Below are 19,132 nucleotides of genomic sequence, written 5' to 3' on the forward strand. Positions count from 1 at the left end.
GTTTCTGGGACAGGAAACAGATTCTCATGAGCCAGCCTCAGAGGAGCACTTGGGAAGAGTGTGAAAACTTGTGTGCTACACAAGAAGCACGGGCACCCAGATGCATTACAGGATATTGTTCCTCTCTATTAGATGTCAGGTGCTATGGACTGTTTTTAGAGCAATTTGCCAACACCTACTTTCCAGCACAGTTACGAATTCCATTAGGAGTAATACAACAAATAGCTTTAAAAATCTGAGAAGAAAAGAACACATCCTGTATCAGACTCCAAAATTCACATACACACACACACTTTCTCTCTCATACACACAAACACAAGGTCTTTGTCTCTAACTCAGAACTATTAAAATCCCCTCTGAGATTTCTAGTTAAAAATCAGTTTTGACTTGTCTTCAGCCAGTGTATTTCTGATATTTTTCCCCTTTTAATGCTCTACAAACTTTGTCTACAGTTCCTCTAATAATGCTCACTAATTAGATTTATATGTCCCTCAGATAAAAATATATAATTGATCACATTTATATGGTTTTTGAGAATTCGAGCTTCTCTTTACAACCTTTACTAGTGTGAGGACAAGTCTTATCCACATTTCACATTAGGGAAACTAAGGGTGGGAGTATATAAAGGACATCCTCAAAGTCAGTGGCTCCAAAGCAGCCAGTCCGAAGCCTAACACTTGTCTTCTGACCCTAAGCACTTAGTGGAGCAGTGTTCTAGAACAGCAGTTCTCAAACTTTAGTGTTTATTATAAACAATTATGAAAATCTATGCAATAATCATGAAAATCTGTGGAACAGCTATGAAAATATATGGAACAATTGTCAACATATAGGTGCCTGTAGCCCACCCTGACCTAAGACTCATTCCACTGGTCTCACTTAAGAAAACTGCCTATTTATAGACCCCCCCCCATACATACCCACTTTCTTATGAAGATGACCTCAATCCACTTTTCAAGAAACATTCCAAACTTTTCCCTAACTTAAGTATGGAAGTATTATGAGAAACTAGCTAAGGGGCTCCTTCTCCTTTTGTGTCTGACATCCATTCACCTTTAAAACAAAATTTTGAAGACTATCCTCAGAGGTTAATCAAAATGCCATACCTATGCTATTCCCTCACTCTTCATGTATTCTGGAAAACCCAAAGTTCCCTGAGACTTGTGATTACTACCAACATCGAAGAGAAATTTTTTCTCCCCTCCTCCTTTACTTTCTCCAGAAGGTTGCCAAATTCCAAAATAAAACGGTCCTAATACACTGACAAGTTTATTTTACCTGCATTTGTCAAGACAACTTCTGCAACATGACCAGCAGAGTGCAGCAGTGTACAGCACGCCAAGAAGCAAGCAACGGAAACAGCCAAGTCAGAAAGTACAAATGTAGTAATAATAAACGCATGAATTTTGAAGTAACACTCTTCAGTGGTGATATTTTACTCACCTCAGGTGAGGATATGTAATGCTCTACTTTTTTGGGTAATCATCATGTTAGCAAACTATACAATCCCTTATGTTGCCAGAGACAGGTAAAAATTACTAACTGGCCTTTCTGGGAATATCTGTGATTAATATTCTGCCAAGAAGTTTGGGTGAACAATTATCCATGGGACTAGTAATGGGTTGGGAAAGTCTGATGCTATGCTTGGCGTAACATATGTAGATTTAGGAGATGATTTGTAGATGATATGTAGACTTATTGGTTAATAAGTACTGAACTTTTTATGTACTGAACTAAACTAGTAAATTCCAATCTATGGTAGATTTTGCTTATGTGGGGTGGGGAGTTAAGGGGAATACAACTGGGTTAAATGGCTTGGATCGGTGGTCTGCTTTCAGAGGATTAGGATCTAGTAGGTAAATGCACCTATTTAATTACTCTATATTAAAATATTAGTGCCAAATGCAAGGAAACTATTCACATGTTGCACTTATTGACTATTTGTTGTATGAGTGTCACACATGGTGTAAAGCCCTTCACTGCTCAGTTAATTCTTTAGAAATAATAAGATGCAGGTAAAATATGAATGATGACTTAGTTTGAGACTTTGACAGATAACAACTTCTCCAAACTGGTTAGGGGACCCCAAGCCTGTAAGACCTCCAAGTACACACTCTTAACTCAGTTTATTAGGAGAGGAGGGCATTATTGGCTGTTTTGCTATTGCAAAGAATAATAAATATCTAATGCTGAAAATATTCTAAGTGATTTGGCAGTATGTATCCATCAAAGCCTTGCAGTAAGTAGGTTCTGCAAACCAAATCCATTACATAAACTCAAATCAGGAAGAAAGTTTTCATCAGGAACCAACAGAGGGCAGCAGTAGATAAAGCAACCAATGACATTCCCAGAGCCTCATTGGGACCTTCATGTCAGACAAGAGACAGTGTAAGATATGTGTCCAGGGTTTGAGCACACCAATTTCTTATACTATTGAAGAAAAAAGGCAAGTCTTACTATGGAGAAGGAGAGCAAAAAATGTCCCCAGCAAGTATCAAAGTTCACTTAGAAAAATATCTTTTGTAATAAAGGGCACTGAGAGATAAGGGACGTGGTACATGTTCACCAACATTTGACATCCATGAATGATACATATGTCCAGGAGCTTTTAGCCTGCAGTGTGAAGGAAGCTTGCTCTCCCATGGGCTCCTTGAAGACAAGCCAGATGTAAAAATACTAAATATCCATGCTGAGTCTGAATGCATGATAGTGACAGCGTCCTGAAGGCCAGCCTACAGCTGTAGAGTGCCAGCCAGCATTGGTATGTATGCTCAGTGTCAGCCGTGAGCACAGCACAGTGACAACAGCCCCGCCTTCAGAGGCTGAAGATGGCCCCGCTGTGCCTGGCACCTAGCAATCGTGCACTCATTGCTTGTGACAGCATGTCACTCCTGCTCTTATCTGAGATGAAATGGAGACTTTTCAATGCAATGAAAAGCTCTCCAGGAGAGAAAAACATGTGGTTTGATGTTGAGAATTGGTCCTTAAAAACTAAAATGCTAAAAGGAAAAAGAAGTTGGGGCATATAAATAAATGATTGGTCCCTAACTCTGTGCTACAAGGACTGCAAACAGGGTGGTCTTAGCCTGATCATCTTTGTATTTGGCACAGTCTATAAAATTGCTGCTATTCAACCAGTTTGGACCTAAAAAAAAAAAAAAGATTCACGTAACTTAATCCAGTCACAGCTACGTCATCATGAATGATAATAGTTAACTTTTATCACACACTTAAACATCAGGAAAAGATTCAGGTGAATTCTATACAGTATTCAGTCCTCATAATTCAGTGAGGAGATAGGTTCTCAGATTTTATTCAATATATAGATGAGGACCAGACTGGATAGGTAACTTGCTCCCATCACACAATCAAGAGGTGACAAATTTTGATCGGAATCCAGGTCCAGAGTGCAGGAGAGTATGCGGTTGAATGGAGAGGATTTCGCTAGCACACCAACCTCACAGTCTGTGCTTTTCCTTCTCAGGTCAGTCAGTACACATTTGCCATGTGCAGTTACCGGGAGAAAAAAGCAGAGCCTCAGGAACTTCTCCAGCTGGATGGCTACACTGTGGATTACACCGACCCCCAGCCAGGTACTGCCCACCCTCAAGGACATGAACTCACAGAACTCCCCCCTTTCTCAGATCAATGACCAGTTCATATTTGCGAGTACTGATTTCATGCTAGACACTAAGTCAGGTGTTAGAATTTCCCAGTTGTTGATGACAGTCACGGTCCCTAATCTTACAGCGTTTCTATCATGGTTGAATAAAAGCTAGCCCAATCACAGGCTTTGGTTTTCCAAAAGGATTTTTCTGCTTTAAATCCAAAAAGAAAATATAACCAAAATTCCCTTTGTGTACCTATGCCCCATTAAATAAGTACTCTATGATAAATACTAAAAAGGACATTTCTGAAAGTCCTGTATGTGTACAAAGGACTCATGTGTGTGCATGTGTGTGTGTGTGGTTTTTCACTTGGCATATACTATGCTTCCACATTCAAGTGATCCCTCCCTGTACTTCCATATCCACAACTGTAGTTATACAATTTCAAGTGAGGGTACTTGAAAACAAGCCCTTCCTGAGAGTCTTTTTGTCCTAAGAAGACACCAATCTACATGCTTAGTATCCAAGCTCCTAAACCTTATGGAACTAAGAGAACCACACAAATGGTAGTATTTCTTATAAGTTCTACATTGCATAAGTTCCACATCCCGCCCCCTCACACCTCTCCCCACACCCATTTTATTTTTTTCCCAGAAAAAAAAAATGAATAGAAATCAGCCTCAAAGAACCTTCAAAATGGGTTGGGGGGTGTGAAATCATTTCAGCATATTAATGAACAACCAGCACCAACAGCCCTCTCCCAGAGAAGTTTATTTTTATGCCAAATCTGCACAAGGGAAACATTTCCAACCATACTGCATTATTTGGCCCAAAACCTTTTTTTCTACTCCCATATTGCTCTTCCACATGCAACAAAATACACATAAAAGAAAAACATAGTTTCAAAGAAGATGGGAAGCTAACCTGAAAAGGTATGGCAGGGAAGGCCTGAGGCCCATCCTACTTAGGAAAATTAGCACCTTCGAGGTCCCAGTCCTTAGTGACTCAAACCTGCCCTAAGCCCTAGGAGTTCCATTGGTGGTTATTTGCATCCTGTGTGAAACAGAGTTGACCACTGAAGGCTTGAATTAAAAGCCCTGCCTGGAAACCCATCATAATGAGTGCAATGATGACTCTGAAGCCATTTCAGGCAGGACCTCATTGATAAGCTGTGACTCTTGCTTTAAATAAACTGCCCTCAGGGCTTTCTGTGATCGTTTGCATTCTTCCCAAGCTGTTGCATTCCCTTCAGAGAAATAGATTCTTGTTCTTTCCTCTAAGACTTGGGTTTTGAAGTGATAGGCTAATGGACTAATATAAAAACAAACCTCTGTGACCTTGTTTGAATTAGTTCGCTAATTCTTTCCTTCCCATGATTCTTTCCCTCACCACATCCCTTTGCACAAAACAGGACCAGGATTATCAATCCCCTCCTGCAGACAAGGAACCAAGCTGGCATTCAGGATCTAGCTAGCCCATGCCATTCTTGGGCAAGGCGATAAAACACAAACTACATCTACGGGTACAGCAAAGTGGTAGTTGTTATTTTATCATCTAAAAGCAGGATTTTCTTCCTGTGGTACAGAGGTCAGGAGGAGAGAAAAGCCTATGCTAGCTACACAAAAGAGTCATTGTACACATATATTGTGAAATCATCTTTTATTCACATTGATCACATGGGATATAATTTATAAATTCCTTTACCAAAAATGTAAATGAGAAGTAAATTGATTATGTTCTTGAGAATAATAACCTGCTTCTTCTTTGCCTATCATGTGCCAAGTCCAATTTATTTCCAAAGTAATGTTTTATTGAAAATGGGAATTTAAATATTCAACAATTGTTGTAAGTCAAACTCACAATTTCTTAAAGAGTGCTTGTTAGAAATAGAATTTCTGGACACTCCTAACATATGAGCCAGAAAAGAAGAGGGCAGACTCCTCATGTTTAAATAGCAGTGTAAAAAATTCTTATACACAGTACAGTTTGCCTCACAGTTTACACAGTGTCCCTGGAGATTTGAGGAGTCTTGCTACCCTGAAAGGTAAGTTGAAAACTGAAGATGTTAATGGATCCATTCATTCTCCCTCAATTTTTAAAACTGGAGGGATGATATAGAACCTGATGAAATTTCTGGTCAGAGTGCCCCAGTAGTCCCCAAATGCTAGCTTATGAAGTTTATTGACAGACACAATGTAACTTTGGCCTGAGCCCACGAAAGTGTTCTACCTCCTTTCTCTGACATTTAACCTTGAGAAGTGCCTATGGAGAAAGAGGGCTCTATAGGTCATTCATTCAGTGAGCATTAGCTCAGCAGTTAGTATGTATCATCTACTGTTCTAGACATCAGTATACAACAAAACAGACAGCAGGTCTCTGTCCTTAACAAAGTAAAGCAAGACACATTATTTGTTAAATGTTGGTGAGAGTCATATGCAGAAAACTGAAGCAAGATGAGAGACTTGAAGGATGAGGGCCCAAGGTGAGGAAAGTCCTCTATAAGAATGACACGTGAGTGAAGACATGAAGAAACTCAAGATGTGAGTCAGGCCATATCTGGGAGAACAATGTGCTAGGCACAGGAAATAGGCAGTACAGAGTACTTGAGGTGAGAATATGCACAGAGTGTTCAGGAAACAGCCAGGGACCTGTATTGCTCCTATGAAGTGTATGCTTGTGTATATAGAAGAGATGGAATAGTAGGGAAAGAAGGTACTGGGAGTGGAGGTCAGTTCATGTGGGCCTTCTGAGTCAAATGCAAAGCCGCTGGAATCTTTCAAGCAGAGGGGTGGCACAGCCTGGCTTTTCCTTTAAATGGATTACTCTGGCTAGCATGTTGAGAATGGACTATAAAAAATAAGGGTGGAAGTAGGTCAGATAGGAAGCTATTAGTATAATGCTGACAAGAGAGGAGCATCTCTTGTTTCAGGGTGGTATCACAAGAGGTAGAAGCAAAAGTCAAGTTGTGATATAATATCCTGAAGGGAAAGGCATAGAATTCCATTGAAAGCAGGTAGTGAAAGAAAGTGAAGAGTTAAAAGGAACCCCAAGGGGGGTGGGCTTGAGCAACCAAAAGGATGGATTTATCTTTGTTAGATGAAAAGGAGGTTTGGGGGAAAAGCCAGGAGTTCTTTATTGGGCATAATAAAGTTAGGTGTCTTTCAGATGCCCACATGGAGAAGTCAAGAAAATCATGAAGAGGTCTGGTCTGCAGTTCAAGGGAGGTGAGATAGAAGTAGTGTGGGGATCATGTGCATGTTCATGGGATTCTAGCCTGGATGGTACCACTGGGGAAGAAGCAGTCCAAGGACAGAATGACAGGATACACTAACATTAAGAGGTCGGGAAGAGGAGGAGGACGCAGCAAACAAGACCAGGAAGCAGTAGCCAGGGAGGGAGGAGGAGATCTGGTTCCCTGGAACCAAGTATAGAAAGCATTTCAAAGAGAATGGAGTGTCAAACGCTGCTACTAGTTGGATAGATAGAATATGAGGATGTTGAATTGATGTTTGGATTCAACAACTGAAACGTGGAACATTTCAGTGGGGCAAAAGCCTGACTGAAGTGGCTTTAAGGCAGAATAAGAGAGAAGACACCCTCTCTGATGATGCCATTCTCTGCATCTTCTGGGAGCTTGTTAGAAATGCAGAATCTCAGGTTTTATTCAGACCTGCTGAATCAGAAGCTGCATTTTAACAAGATGCCTGGGAGATTTACATGTGTATTAAAATCAAGCCTAGTGGAAGCCTGGTGCAGGCCCTCCCCCTTATATTGTAAAGAGAACAGTAGCCTAGTAGCTGATGGGAGAGGAGTGATCAAAAGATGCTTTGTTTGTTTTTAAAGATAAGAAAAATAACAGTATGTTTCTGGACGGAAGTTTGCCCAGTCAACAGGAAGACTGCTTGATAACTCTGTCCTCCACAAGACAGAGAAAGCCAGCCTTCATGTGTCTGTTGACATCATCAGCCCATGGTTTGGCCAAGCAGGTATCAGACTTTCTAACCTATAGTCACTAAATTGCTCCTTTCCTCTGTGGCTCAAGGAATAGCTACAGAAACCTCCTTTTTCAGGGATCTGTACTGCCAAGAACATTGCAGCTCAGCTTAATTATTTTTTTATTCCCTTTGTTCCAGGCTTGGAGGGTGGTCGAGCCTTCTTCAATGCAGTCAAAGAAGGAGACACCGTGATATTTGCAAGTGATGATGAGCAAGATCGCATCCTGTGGGTTCAAGCCATGTATCGAGCCACGGGGCAGTCACACAAGCCTGTGCCCCCCACCCAAGTACAGAAACTCAATGCCAAGGGAGGGAATGTACCTCAGCTGGATGCACCCATCTCCCAATTTTGTAAGTAAACATGCCATTTGTTAAAAATAGCTTGATAGGATAAATAAAAGCTTCCCAAGTTGAGTTAGAAAATTGAGTTTCTGTTATATTAGGGATTTATAAAATAACAATTTCTGGGGGAAATAAAAGTGAATTTGGGAGAAAGGGGGAGTTGGGACAGAGTTGTTAGATAAAAATAATTTTAAAGTGCAATACTTGACATTTCCCCCCAAGGACTAAACAAAGAAAGGTATATTTTAGGTGGAGTTTTACCTCTCTGTTTTGGTGAGAGTTTGGAATTCACAGTCAAACATGTTTTTGTTTTAGTCCTTCAAATATAGTAGATTATGTATGTCCTTGCCTCATTTCTTCCCATTAAGTCATTTAAAATAGGGCTTGATCTGAAATAAATTTAAATCTGCAACTTAGAACCATTTAAAAATAAATGATGACATTATCACATGCAGTGGGAAAAAAACCGCACACACAAAAAAACGTAATACCAAAAATTCTATTCTGAGCTAAAATATCAGGACCCAAAAATGAAACCGTCTTCTTAAATAGCCCCAGTTCATATCCCTCTTTATTCTCCTCTTACCTCTGCATCCACTTTAACTTCTTAACCCTTTGTGTGTCTTCTTGCTGGCTAGGATAGTTTTATCTCCCAGCACTTCTGATACACAGGAATAAGTAGAAGCTAGCCTAAATTTGGAGACATTTAAGACAAAGAAAGTAGAGCAGTAATACACCAGATAAAGTAATTCATTTTGGTAACAACCATTAACCCTAAGTAGAGACTTTTGCCTTATCCTATCAGTCAATAAGCATGCCTCAGCTTTAAGTCATTTTAGCACTAATCATGGTGATTCTGTTAGCATGGAGCCACCTCATGCATAACAGCTTGTTGAGTGACTGTGTAAGTGAGGGAGAATATAATGAGGAAGATAGATTCCTGCTATCAGAATACTGGTACCTATTCCCCTGGTCTGGACAGCACCCAAGCCAGCAGGTCAGTAAGATTGTTTTAACATTGAGAAATACCTTAAAGAGTGTCAAGCAATGATGACTGTGTTGGGGGAGGAGGGAAATTAGATCAAATGATAGGAAGTCAGCCCTGCAGATATCCGTGCAAAGAAAATTGCAGCAGAAACGAAAGCAAGTGCAAAGGCCCCACAGCAGAATCTCAACCTTTAGCAGTCTTTAACATAGTCTCTCTTCCATTGCTCTTAAAGAAAATATGGATGTGGTTGAAGTAATTTTGTAGCTACAGCAGCTAAATAGAGGGTAATTTTCTTTGCAGTGAATTCCACTGCCATATTTAATTATGTCTAACAAGACTGTACTATAGCTTTGAACCTTGTAACACCTTTGCTGATGGGGAAAAAACCCATTGGATTACAAAATACTATCCATCAGTTACTCCCAGGAATTTCTGCTTTGTACTTATGATTTCTTAAAGGTGCATGCATTCCCTTGTGAAACAATGTAAAATAACCACACAAAAAGTGCTGAATAAATACACAACATACTGAATAGGACTTGAGGGAGAGGCACGACTTCCTGTCCATAATGAACTTCAGGGTCTCCACACTCCTCTTTAACACCCGTGGCACTTAAGTTTATTTGAGAGCAATAAAGCGAAAGGCATCTTTTTCTAAAATTTTAGTCTTCCATTGAGATAATGTATAACCAGTGTTTATTTAATTAAGAAAAAAAACTGTGCAATGAAATTCCAACTTTCACTATGTCCAGTTGCTTCTTTTTAACAAATGTGGAAACAACACATCCTGTCGTATCCCCTTGCAATGGAATTAGCCTTGTATCAGAGGAATAAATTCCTGGTTACAATCACCATTCAAATCAACCTCATACAGCATGTTATCTCAGATGATATTTGGAAAATACTCCTCTTATTTCCAAATAATCTCCATTTCTTCTGCATTATTTCACCTGACATCCAGTGTGTCTGTTCTATCATCAGTCCAAATTAAAAAAATTATTACTTGACTTCTGAATAGTTCTACTTTTCTCTACCCATCTAGAAAAGAAGTAGGACATTCAGGTACAAAACTAAATGGAAATCAGATACTTATTTTTTCAGTAAGACAAATGATGGAGGCTGCTGAAAAGGGGGCTGGGTATCTTTTCATAGAAATACACAAGAGTTCTTATTTGAGTTTTCTCTCTGTGGACAGGATTCATTTAACTATGAGATCAAAATGCTATCATTAGACATCATCAAGAAAATTCAATTGAGTACTCACACAAGCTTGATGTATGTCCCTATCTTATTGGCATAAAGAAATTTTCTTAATGGGGGAAACCAAAGCAAAATTCTAAGGACTAGTATGTAATAATAGCATCCTTGAAGGATATGGGAGGTAGGCTGGGAAATGTGTGAGTAGGTCAGACTGTTTGAATTCATGTCTCTGGGATTTATCAATATTTGGTGATGAAACACTTCTCTATTTTTCCTAAGTCACTGTCTGAAGACCCCAATGTGTAAGGCCCTACCACATCCATGAGGTTTTATAAAAAATAAGGCCACCACTTTCAACAATACAGATTGTATACTGAAGAAAGCACTGTTTTTCACATGAAAATGCAAATGGTACCTTATGAGTTCTATAATACCCATTCTGTACAACTGTACAACATAACCCAGTAATAAATTGCAGTCCTTACCCATAGTTTCAGTCCACTAGTGTTGAACTCAGTAGTCCCAGAGATAGTTTACTACCCCTGAAATAGAGCCTCAACACCACTTCAATATTCTCTATTGCTTGGGTAGGCACTAAGTAGAAAATGCAATCAGAGAACCACCAAGTAAGGATTCTGTACTCATAATGTGGAAACTAGTAGAGAAATTAGTCAGGATTTAACCAATCCAGTTGTCTGCACCTAGTAGTGTTTTCACTTGGTAGTATACAAAACAGTGAGGAAGATCAAAAACAGAATCAGAAATTTTACATTCTGTGGTATCACTACATAACAACCAAAAAAGACTGGGGGAAGTGACTGTGTTAAGTTTTAATGGCATCTGTCACAGAATGGGGGTTATATCCAATTACTTGACAGCTGCATGCAGAGTACATTAATTTCAAGTCATCACTATCAAAGAGACCAGGCCTTATCTACAGCTAACTCGATCAAACTCACAGTGCTGATTCATACTTAAGATGAGCAGCTGAACCAAGTTTGCCTACAACTTCTCTGGCTTTAGAGCTGAAATTTCTGTCTCCAGAAAACCTCCTACTCCGCAAGTCCTGGGGAAAGCTGCTACTCCCTAGCAAAGTTACAGAGAAATGAGAAATAATCACAATATAGTCAAACAACAAACATTGATCATTGACTTACATATGATCATCCTTACTATACTGACTTGCTTTAATTAAGTCACATTGCAAACATAAAGGTCATCATAGTCTCTGGATAACAAAAAGAGTAAAAAACAATCAAGTATTGCATTTTAAAAAGGGTTTCTTGACTTCCAAAAGGTAAGGGTTATTGTTAAATGCTTAATTGTATACATGTCTCCTTAAATTCTGTTTTTCAAAGAATTTGCCATTCTTGTAAGTGAATAGTTTTAAAAGCAACAACTTTTCAATGAGTTAACTTTGTAACCACTTTATTAGTATTTACATGGCAAAAGGAAACTACAGAGAAATGGGAAAGATTTTTTGAGTAGAGAAAAATAAACACTCCAGTCTTGTCATGTCGCTGTCTGCTCAAGGGAAACTTGAGAATGGAACATTTTACAGTTTGGGAAACTTGGGAGTAATTATGAGTTTATTTGGGTCTTTCTAAATTTAGTTTCACAGATTTCTGGGTACAGTTTTTATATTTTGCAATTTCAAAAGCTCAAATTCAAAATGAAAAGACACGTCTAAGAAAGAATGGAGTGGAGTATTTATATGGAATTGTAAAAATCAGAAAAAAAATAGATCCTGCTATTCATTAGTTTGTATGTGACTCTACAAAGATTTGGGGTGGGTTCCACCAACCTTTAAAAGTTTTTTTGTTCTTTTGTGGTTATTTTGGTGTTGTTACTGTTGATTTAATTATTTCCATTCTTTTATTAAAACTTTAAAAGATCAAGTCTGCGCTTAGCTACAATTTTTTAAACAAATACTTGCAATTTTTGAATTTTTAAGACCAAGGTTGCTTACCTTGGAAACAATGTCCAAATTTGTAGTTGAGTGTCACCACAACTTATTGTGTCAAGTGGCCTCTCACTGAGAAACCTGATCCCTGTCCAGGCAATATGAGAGAAACAGTTAAAATTTGTATCACCATTCTCAGTTGGAATATGGGGAGGGGGTATTGTAAACTTTACCATTTGGTCAATGACTATTTGATTTATTACTTGCAATGAGTCTTATTTTAATGTCTGTTTCTCAACTAATAACTGTTAATCACATCATAGATCCCTGAAGCTGGGTGTTTTTGAGAATTGTTATATTTTTGCTACCACTTGAACAGTCTTCAAAAGTTAAGGGGCGGGTCTTGGTTACTGTTGGTTTGGGTGGGTGGTGATTTTTATTTTTGTTTTGTTTCGTTTTGTTTAAGTTTTCTCGTTCAATCTTTGCTCGAACCCAAGAACTTTAGCTGCTAGGTTAGAACTCCTGTCTGCTTTCCTGAGCCTTGTTGCTAGTCTTTATGTTATTCTGGTTTGTTCCTTCTTACCCTGCTAACTTCTAGCTGGACTGAAGGGTAAGTGTTCCCCTATAGCTAGCACAGCTCAGATAATCAGACTAGATTATCTGACACCTGCAATGTGCTTCTTCCCTCTCCTCTGAAATCTTCCTCATGTCTAGACTTTGTAGTAAAACTTTCCATGTTATTTTCCTGAATTTAGGTTTGAAATGTAAGCTTCCATACTGAAACTAGGATGCATGTGATGTGTGCATAATTGCCTCCTCTCCTTGGCTTTCATATTGGCATCAAATGATCCTCTGAGTAAAGCCAACCATTAAAATAATATCTAATTTTTTTCATTCCAAGAATATTGATTAACATCACAATGAAATGGCAAATAAGGCCTTTGTTTCATGGAATTCACAGCTACCTGACTGTTTAATGCCTGAAAACAGATCATTTTGCTCTCTGGTAAATGTATTATGGAGACCTTAGCAGTTAGGAAGGTGGGGGTTGGAAACCCAACAAAATTAACTTTGAGCAAGACTTCAAGAAATTGCAGGATCTAATTAATAATGTAGCTTGAACATGAAATAATTCATTCTATCTGGCTTGAAGGTAAGCGCCAAAGTAAGATCCAATAGAGGATTAATTTTGAAAGGAGAGCCATAGTACTTGGGACTACCACATGCAAAACCAGGGGCTTTGGGGCATGATTTAGTACATGTAGCTTATTCACAAAAGCTTCCAAGTCATACGTAACCTCATGACACCTTGGAGGTTTTTGCTCTCACACCCCTATTATCTCTCTGCTGATTCCCAAGAACAGCAACAATAACCTTTTCCAACAACATTCATATTTATATTAATTTCTTAAAATACATCTGTAAAAGCAAAAAGAAAATTTAAAACTTAGAAAAATTGTTTTCATCACTATTGGAGATACTCATAAAAGAGACTATATAATTCTTTTGTTGACACATAGGCAAAAGCAGTCCAGCAAAAAATGTGTTGAGGGTGAACTTGATATTAGAGGGAAAAAGAAAAATTGGTCAAGAGAGCAGGCAAATATGTACTTAAGTATTCTGAATTGAATGCTAATTTAGAAGTTGTAGGTCATATCATTTCTCCTGACCATTTATAATAGTCCTTCTAATTCTTTTTCTTTCTTTCTTTAATTTGCTTTCTTTTCACCTTTCTTTCTTTCTTTTATTTTCCATAAATGTATCCCTGGCTAGCAGACAGATTTTTTTCACCAAGCAGATACTTAATCTAACTTTACTTTCCTTTGAATGTCTGACGAGGTATTTTCAAAAACTTACCATAGAATATGAATTTAGTGGGAATTTAGGATTTTGCTATACTTTCCTTAAAGAATGAAAGAATGGATGAATAGATGACTGAATGAATTTTGTTCTGAGCAAATTTACATGTATTTGCACAACAACGCATTGCTATCCTGGTAGATTTCCAAGTAGTCTTTTGCCTTAATCCTTTTCTGTAGTCTTATGTTGAGATTTTCAGTATCTTCTTGTATTGTCAACTTGCAGTTGCTAAATTGCAGGAATGCAATATCAAAGAATTAATTCATATTAATTTAATTTTCATGACCCAAAACCACACTGTAAATCACTTTCCTTCTCACTTTAACAGTATAAATGGCTTTTTAAAAGACCAGACTCCCACAATCAGGTCTAAAATGTTTTATACATAGACCATATTAAATGAAGCCTCATTCCTTTGTTATCTACGTTAGACACCTTTAACTTATTATTCACTTATTGGCTGAATAATATTTTTGCCATATAGTGATTTTCAGTAAAATAAGTTATTAGTCAACTATGGGTAATGTATTTTAGCTTTTGTTGTAGGAAATATAAAAACATAGAGGACTCTAAATTAATTGAAAATGTAATAACCACAACATGGAAAATTATAATTTATTTTTTTTTGAAATCATTGACAAAATGTGATTTTTACTCAAAGCAACTATCTTATGCAGAATTATAAAATTAGCATTGTTTTGGTGGTGGGTGTGGTATGGTAATATACACTTGCAGGATGGTCCTATAACACTAAATCATACATAATGCTGTAAACCAGTTACCTTGATTTAAAAAAAAAAAAAATAACCTTGAAATAAACATCATCTGTTTATCTTCCTTGGATGTGTTGCTTCAGCAGTTTTAAATTCAAAATTTCTGCAAAATGCAATAGAAGACACCCTCTCCTGGCTGTGACAGTTGGCTTCAAAGGGACCATGAAGAAATTGTTTCTCATGGGCAGCAGGCATGGGAGGAGCATTTTTTCTTTTCTGTGCAGAGCTCAAGGAGGATACAACATCCCCTAGTTGACCACGGCAACAAAAACTCTTCTAGAGAAATCTGTAAACAGCCAGCTGCCATCAATCATTGTCATTCCTTTATTTCATGTCTTCTGATGAGGTTGACTACTGTCATTGTTCGTTATTGTCCAAACCATACATTCACTCTTGTACTGTCAAGCAGATGTGACAAGCACACACATTTTCCATATAAGAAAGATACAAAGTCACCTTTTAATTTGCAGATTGGGTTTACAATGACTTTAGAGTTATATTAGCTATTCTCTTGCCTCCAGCACCCATCAGGAGTAACAACAGCTGTAACTGTGCTCTAAATTTCAGTGATATAACAGCAACCTCTAGCTTGTTATAAAAAGGATTCATTATAGAAAGAAGCCTCTTTCAGGCAATTTATTAAGAATATAGTCACTATTATTTTCACTAGAATTTCTTTTTCCCTAGCAATACTTAGTTATACTTTAGCTATACTAAGTTCCAAAATGTAGTGTTATTAAAAATAGATTTGCTTTGTTTTCATTCTCTTGTCTATTATAACAGGAAATTTTTTCAATAAAATAAAAATTAAAAGGTATTATCACTCATTCCAAGAAAATTACATTGATTTGATTGTATTGCAAACTTATCTAAATTTGTGTTATATATATATATGTATATGTATGTGTGTATATATATATATATAAAAGCATGAATTTAAATAAGTATGTATAGATATACCTGATATATCTAAGCACACTTGCTATTAAGACAAAAGGTCATGAAAAAATAAACATCTTGCCCATTGCAAGAGAGAAAAAAGGAAAAAGAACACCAAATAAACCCAAATATCATGATCAGTGATAATAACAAACATAAATATCAGAATGATCAATTAAGGACATCACTTTAATTTTAATGAGGTAGAGTAAATGTGAATATAAAACCTATTTAACAGTATCACTTTAGGAAGCATTGTTTTCCCAGCATTCCTTAATGTCAAATCAAAATTATTTCCAGGTACACTAAAGTTAAATGTTTAATTCATTTCCAGTTGCAGGTCTACCTGTCTTCCATAAGTCTGTGTATCCATCAGCCTGCTTCTGTGCAGTGGGTACTATTGCTAAAGTTTTAAGTTTCTTCATGTGGTTTAGGTACCAATATCAGCATTACTCTTCTAGCTTTAATTCCAAGTTGAGTTTCCTGTAACACAGCACAGGACTTCAAAATCTTTTCACAATAAACTCCAGAAGTATAACAAGGAACATTGTTTGGAAGATGTGTTGATTTATGCCCTAACTGTTGACCCTGTAAAAAAAGAATCACATACCCATTTTCAATACAACTGGTATCTTTGCAGGCCCACCAGGATTTAAAAAACTCTATAGGTAGATCTGGAAAAGGGAGATATTGAAGTCAGTTCCTATTACGCAGTCAATCCTTGTTTTTTAAAAAAAAAAAACATATTAATGGAAAAGAGCATCTCTCAAAGCAAAAGATAATCCAAACATCATTAGCATTTTAAGCAGCCACTTTGCCATCCTAATTCTGTTTTGCTCAACCTAGTGCTCAAATTCATTTTCATGCTCTTGACACATGCCAAATGTTGGCAAAAAAAAAAAAAAAAAATCCCAAGGTGTTCCGAATTCAGGACTTGACTTTCTCATAATTTTGCTCTGGGCTCTATTCCTCTTGCTAAAGTCAACCCTGGAGTTTTCTTTTCCCTTAATCAACCAACTCCAATTGTTTATACAGGGGAAACTGAGTTGCAAGGAACATTTATTTTTCATGCTCAGCACTGAAGAACAGACTGGGACAGTGCAAGAATGACTATATAGTGTTGCTTGGGAAGCACCCACAAGTTCTTTGAAACAGAATTTGGAACAGCTGGACCACTGCACTGTTTTATTTTAAAATAGGCAGCATATGTAATGCATATGGTCCTAGACATGTATGGAGACACAAGCAGACAATCTGAATGGTATCCAAAGACACCTGCACCTAGAATTCTGTTTCCTTCTATAAGATTTTTTCCCTTAAGAGCACATGTTCCCACTTTCAGATTTGCAAGATGCCATCTGAATCCCCATGTGTGTGACTCCTTAATAAAGTCAATGGGAAGTTTCCTGAGATGGAAGTGTCAGAGTAAGTTAGTTAATAAACACCTCCTCAGGACCTGGCCCTCAGGGAGCTTGTAGGGGAAATAACAGCTCAGAAACTTGCCCTCCAGGAACATATTATCTACCAAAGGATTCAGGTGTGTGTGTGTGTGTGTGTGTGCGCGTGTGCTGACCACAGAGAAATTGGAAGATAACCCAACACAAGCACAAAAATAGGATGTGGCAATTGGTTATCCCCTGGGTGAAAAGCATAAAGCAGAGCCATTGGGAAGGACTCTCAACTTCCTAGAATAAATATGGTTTAAGCAACCTGTAACTGACATTAGCTGTACATTCAGAGACTAGCATGACTTGCTAAGAAGATTGAACAAACTGGCTTTGAGAGTTCTAAAAATCTTTGTCTGGTAATTAAGCTCAATCTTGCACATCTTCACTAATTCTAAGAAATTTTAAAAAAAGATAATTTTGTGTAAACAAAATTCAGGGGCTTCTTGTTTTACTTGCTGATATTTTCTACTCCATTAACCTCCATCCCAAGCACATAGAAGCTTTACAAGTGGTTGTGAAAGAAAGTTTAATGAGCACTTACTATGTGCTAGGTGCCCCAGTGCTTTACAGGTACTGTTCATAAGATCCTCTCAACAGCCCTCTGACTTCAATATGCCTCTTATTTTACATATGAGGAAAACAAGGCTGAAAAACAACTTGCAGCAGGTCTCATAGCAAGTAAGGACAGAGCCAGCCTCAGATTTAGTCCTTATGACCTACTAAGTCCACCCACTTAACCACTTGTTAGCCGAATTCCCATCAAATCGTTTCCATTGTTGACATTCCATTCAAAATGTAGAAAATATATTCTAAAAGAGTAAATTGATTTAGCTTGATGAAATTTTTTATTTTGATATATATGTACTGTGCACCTACTATGTGCCAGGTATTATTGCTATGTGCAGGTAATATAGCAGACAACAAAAAGACTAAAATTCCTGCTGAGGTGGAGCTTAGCAAATAAGACCCTTAAAGTCACATTCCTGATCATTTCTTAAAATAGTAAAATTTTAAGTTTAAACCTCTTAAAATTTCAGCCGTTTTAGGCACTTTTGAGTTGCTGGAAACATTAATGAGCCTAGTTCTATGTATTGTGTAAGCAAAATCCCGGGGCTGCTCCTTCTACCTGCTGTAAATTCCCATTGCACTAGTACTACTTCACATACGTAGGTGTACAGGGGACTTTAGTATCATTAAATGACAATGGCCCAGAAAAGGAATTCCGAGATTGACTCAACTTACATACAAGGAGGCTGAGATTCAGTGAGATCCAGAACTCAGCAATATCCCCCCGGCAATTTATAAACAGAGCTCCAACTAGAATCCAGACCTCTAAAATCATCCCTGTGCTTTTTCTACGTGTGAACTCAGAAAGAAAGAAGGGAGAGGGAATTTATATGTTGACAGTTTCAGAAAAGAAACTGTTTTTAAGCATTTTTTTTTGTAAACCAGTAAAACTGAAATTATTCTTTCACTTTTCTCTGAGACAAGAATTAGCACAGCAGAACTCTTTGGCAATGGACTGGGGAGGCAACTAGAAGGTCTGTACTCAGGTCTTAGTAAAGGAGTCAAGTCACCTCAGATCCATTTCCTGAGAGGGCAACAAGGAAAAACAGTTCACTGCAGAGTTTTCAAGAGGTTCGACAAAGAGTAAGAGATTTGAAACGTGCCATAGTTCTTTTTAACAGGTACAAAGGGAACCCCTTGTCTCTGAGCTCAATGACCAGTTGCACCATTGAGGAGCAATATAATAGCAAAGCCTAACTGGCAAAGGAAGGTCCTGGCCAGTTTGTAGCATTCAGCCTCTTATGAGAAATCTGTGAGCAAGAGGCTCGTGCTAGTCAAAATGCCTCAGCTTCCTTTTGACACTAGGAAGCACCGGGTGACAGAGGCTTTTTGTGAAGATGAAACTGGATGAGCAGATCATGCATCCCACAGCCAGTTTTACCTGAAATTGAGTGACCTTGGGCTCATAGGCTGTAGATGAGAGAACAGAATCTGTCCTAAGGGAGGGAGAGTGGCCCCCAGAATTGGCAGACCTAAAGTTGGAGCAGGTGAAGACATTTGCCCTGGGCC

At 37.9% G+C, this 19,132-nt stretch overlaps 1 protein-coding gene across 9 annotated transcripts in view; it reads left to right on the plus strand.

Moving 5' to 3' along the window:
* CADPS (Ca++-dependent secretion activator) overlaps window positions 1-19,132 on the plus strand; it is a 428,545-nt gene that overhangs the window by 274,086 nt on the left and 135,327 nt on the right. For 8 of the 9 annotated variants that reach the window (XM_012735284.1, XM_012735280.1, XM_012735279.1 and 5 more), the window contains exons 10-12: window positions 3,485-3,593; window positions 7,742-7,954; window positions 12,635-12,646. In XM_012735284.1, the coding sequence (XP_012590738.1) occupies window positions 3,485-3,593; window positions 7,742-7,954; window positions 12,635-12,646 (334 nt within the window). The remainder of the gene's footprint in view (window positions 1-3,484; window positions 3,594-7,741; window positions 7,955-12,634; window positions 12,647-19,132) is intronic. The other variant, XM_012735286.1, reaches the window with a different exon arrangement.

This window comes from Condylura cristata, unplaced genomic scaffold, assembly GCF_000260355.1.
Source record: "Condylura cristata isolate star-nosed mole 26May11 unplaced genomic scaffold, ConCri1.0 scaffold00004, whole genome shotgun sequence".
NCBI lineage: Eukaryota > Metazoa > Chordata > Mammalia > Eulipotyphla > Talpidae > Condylura > Condylura cristata.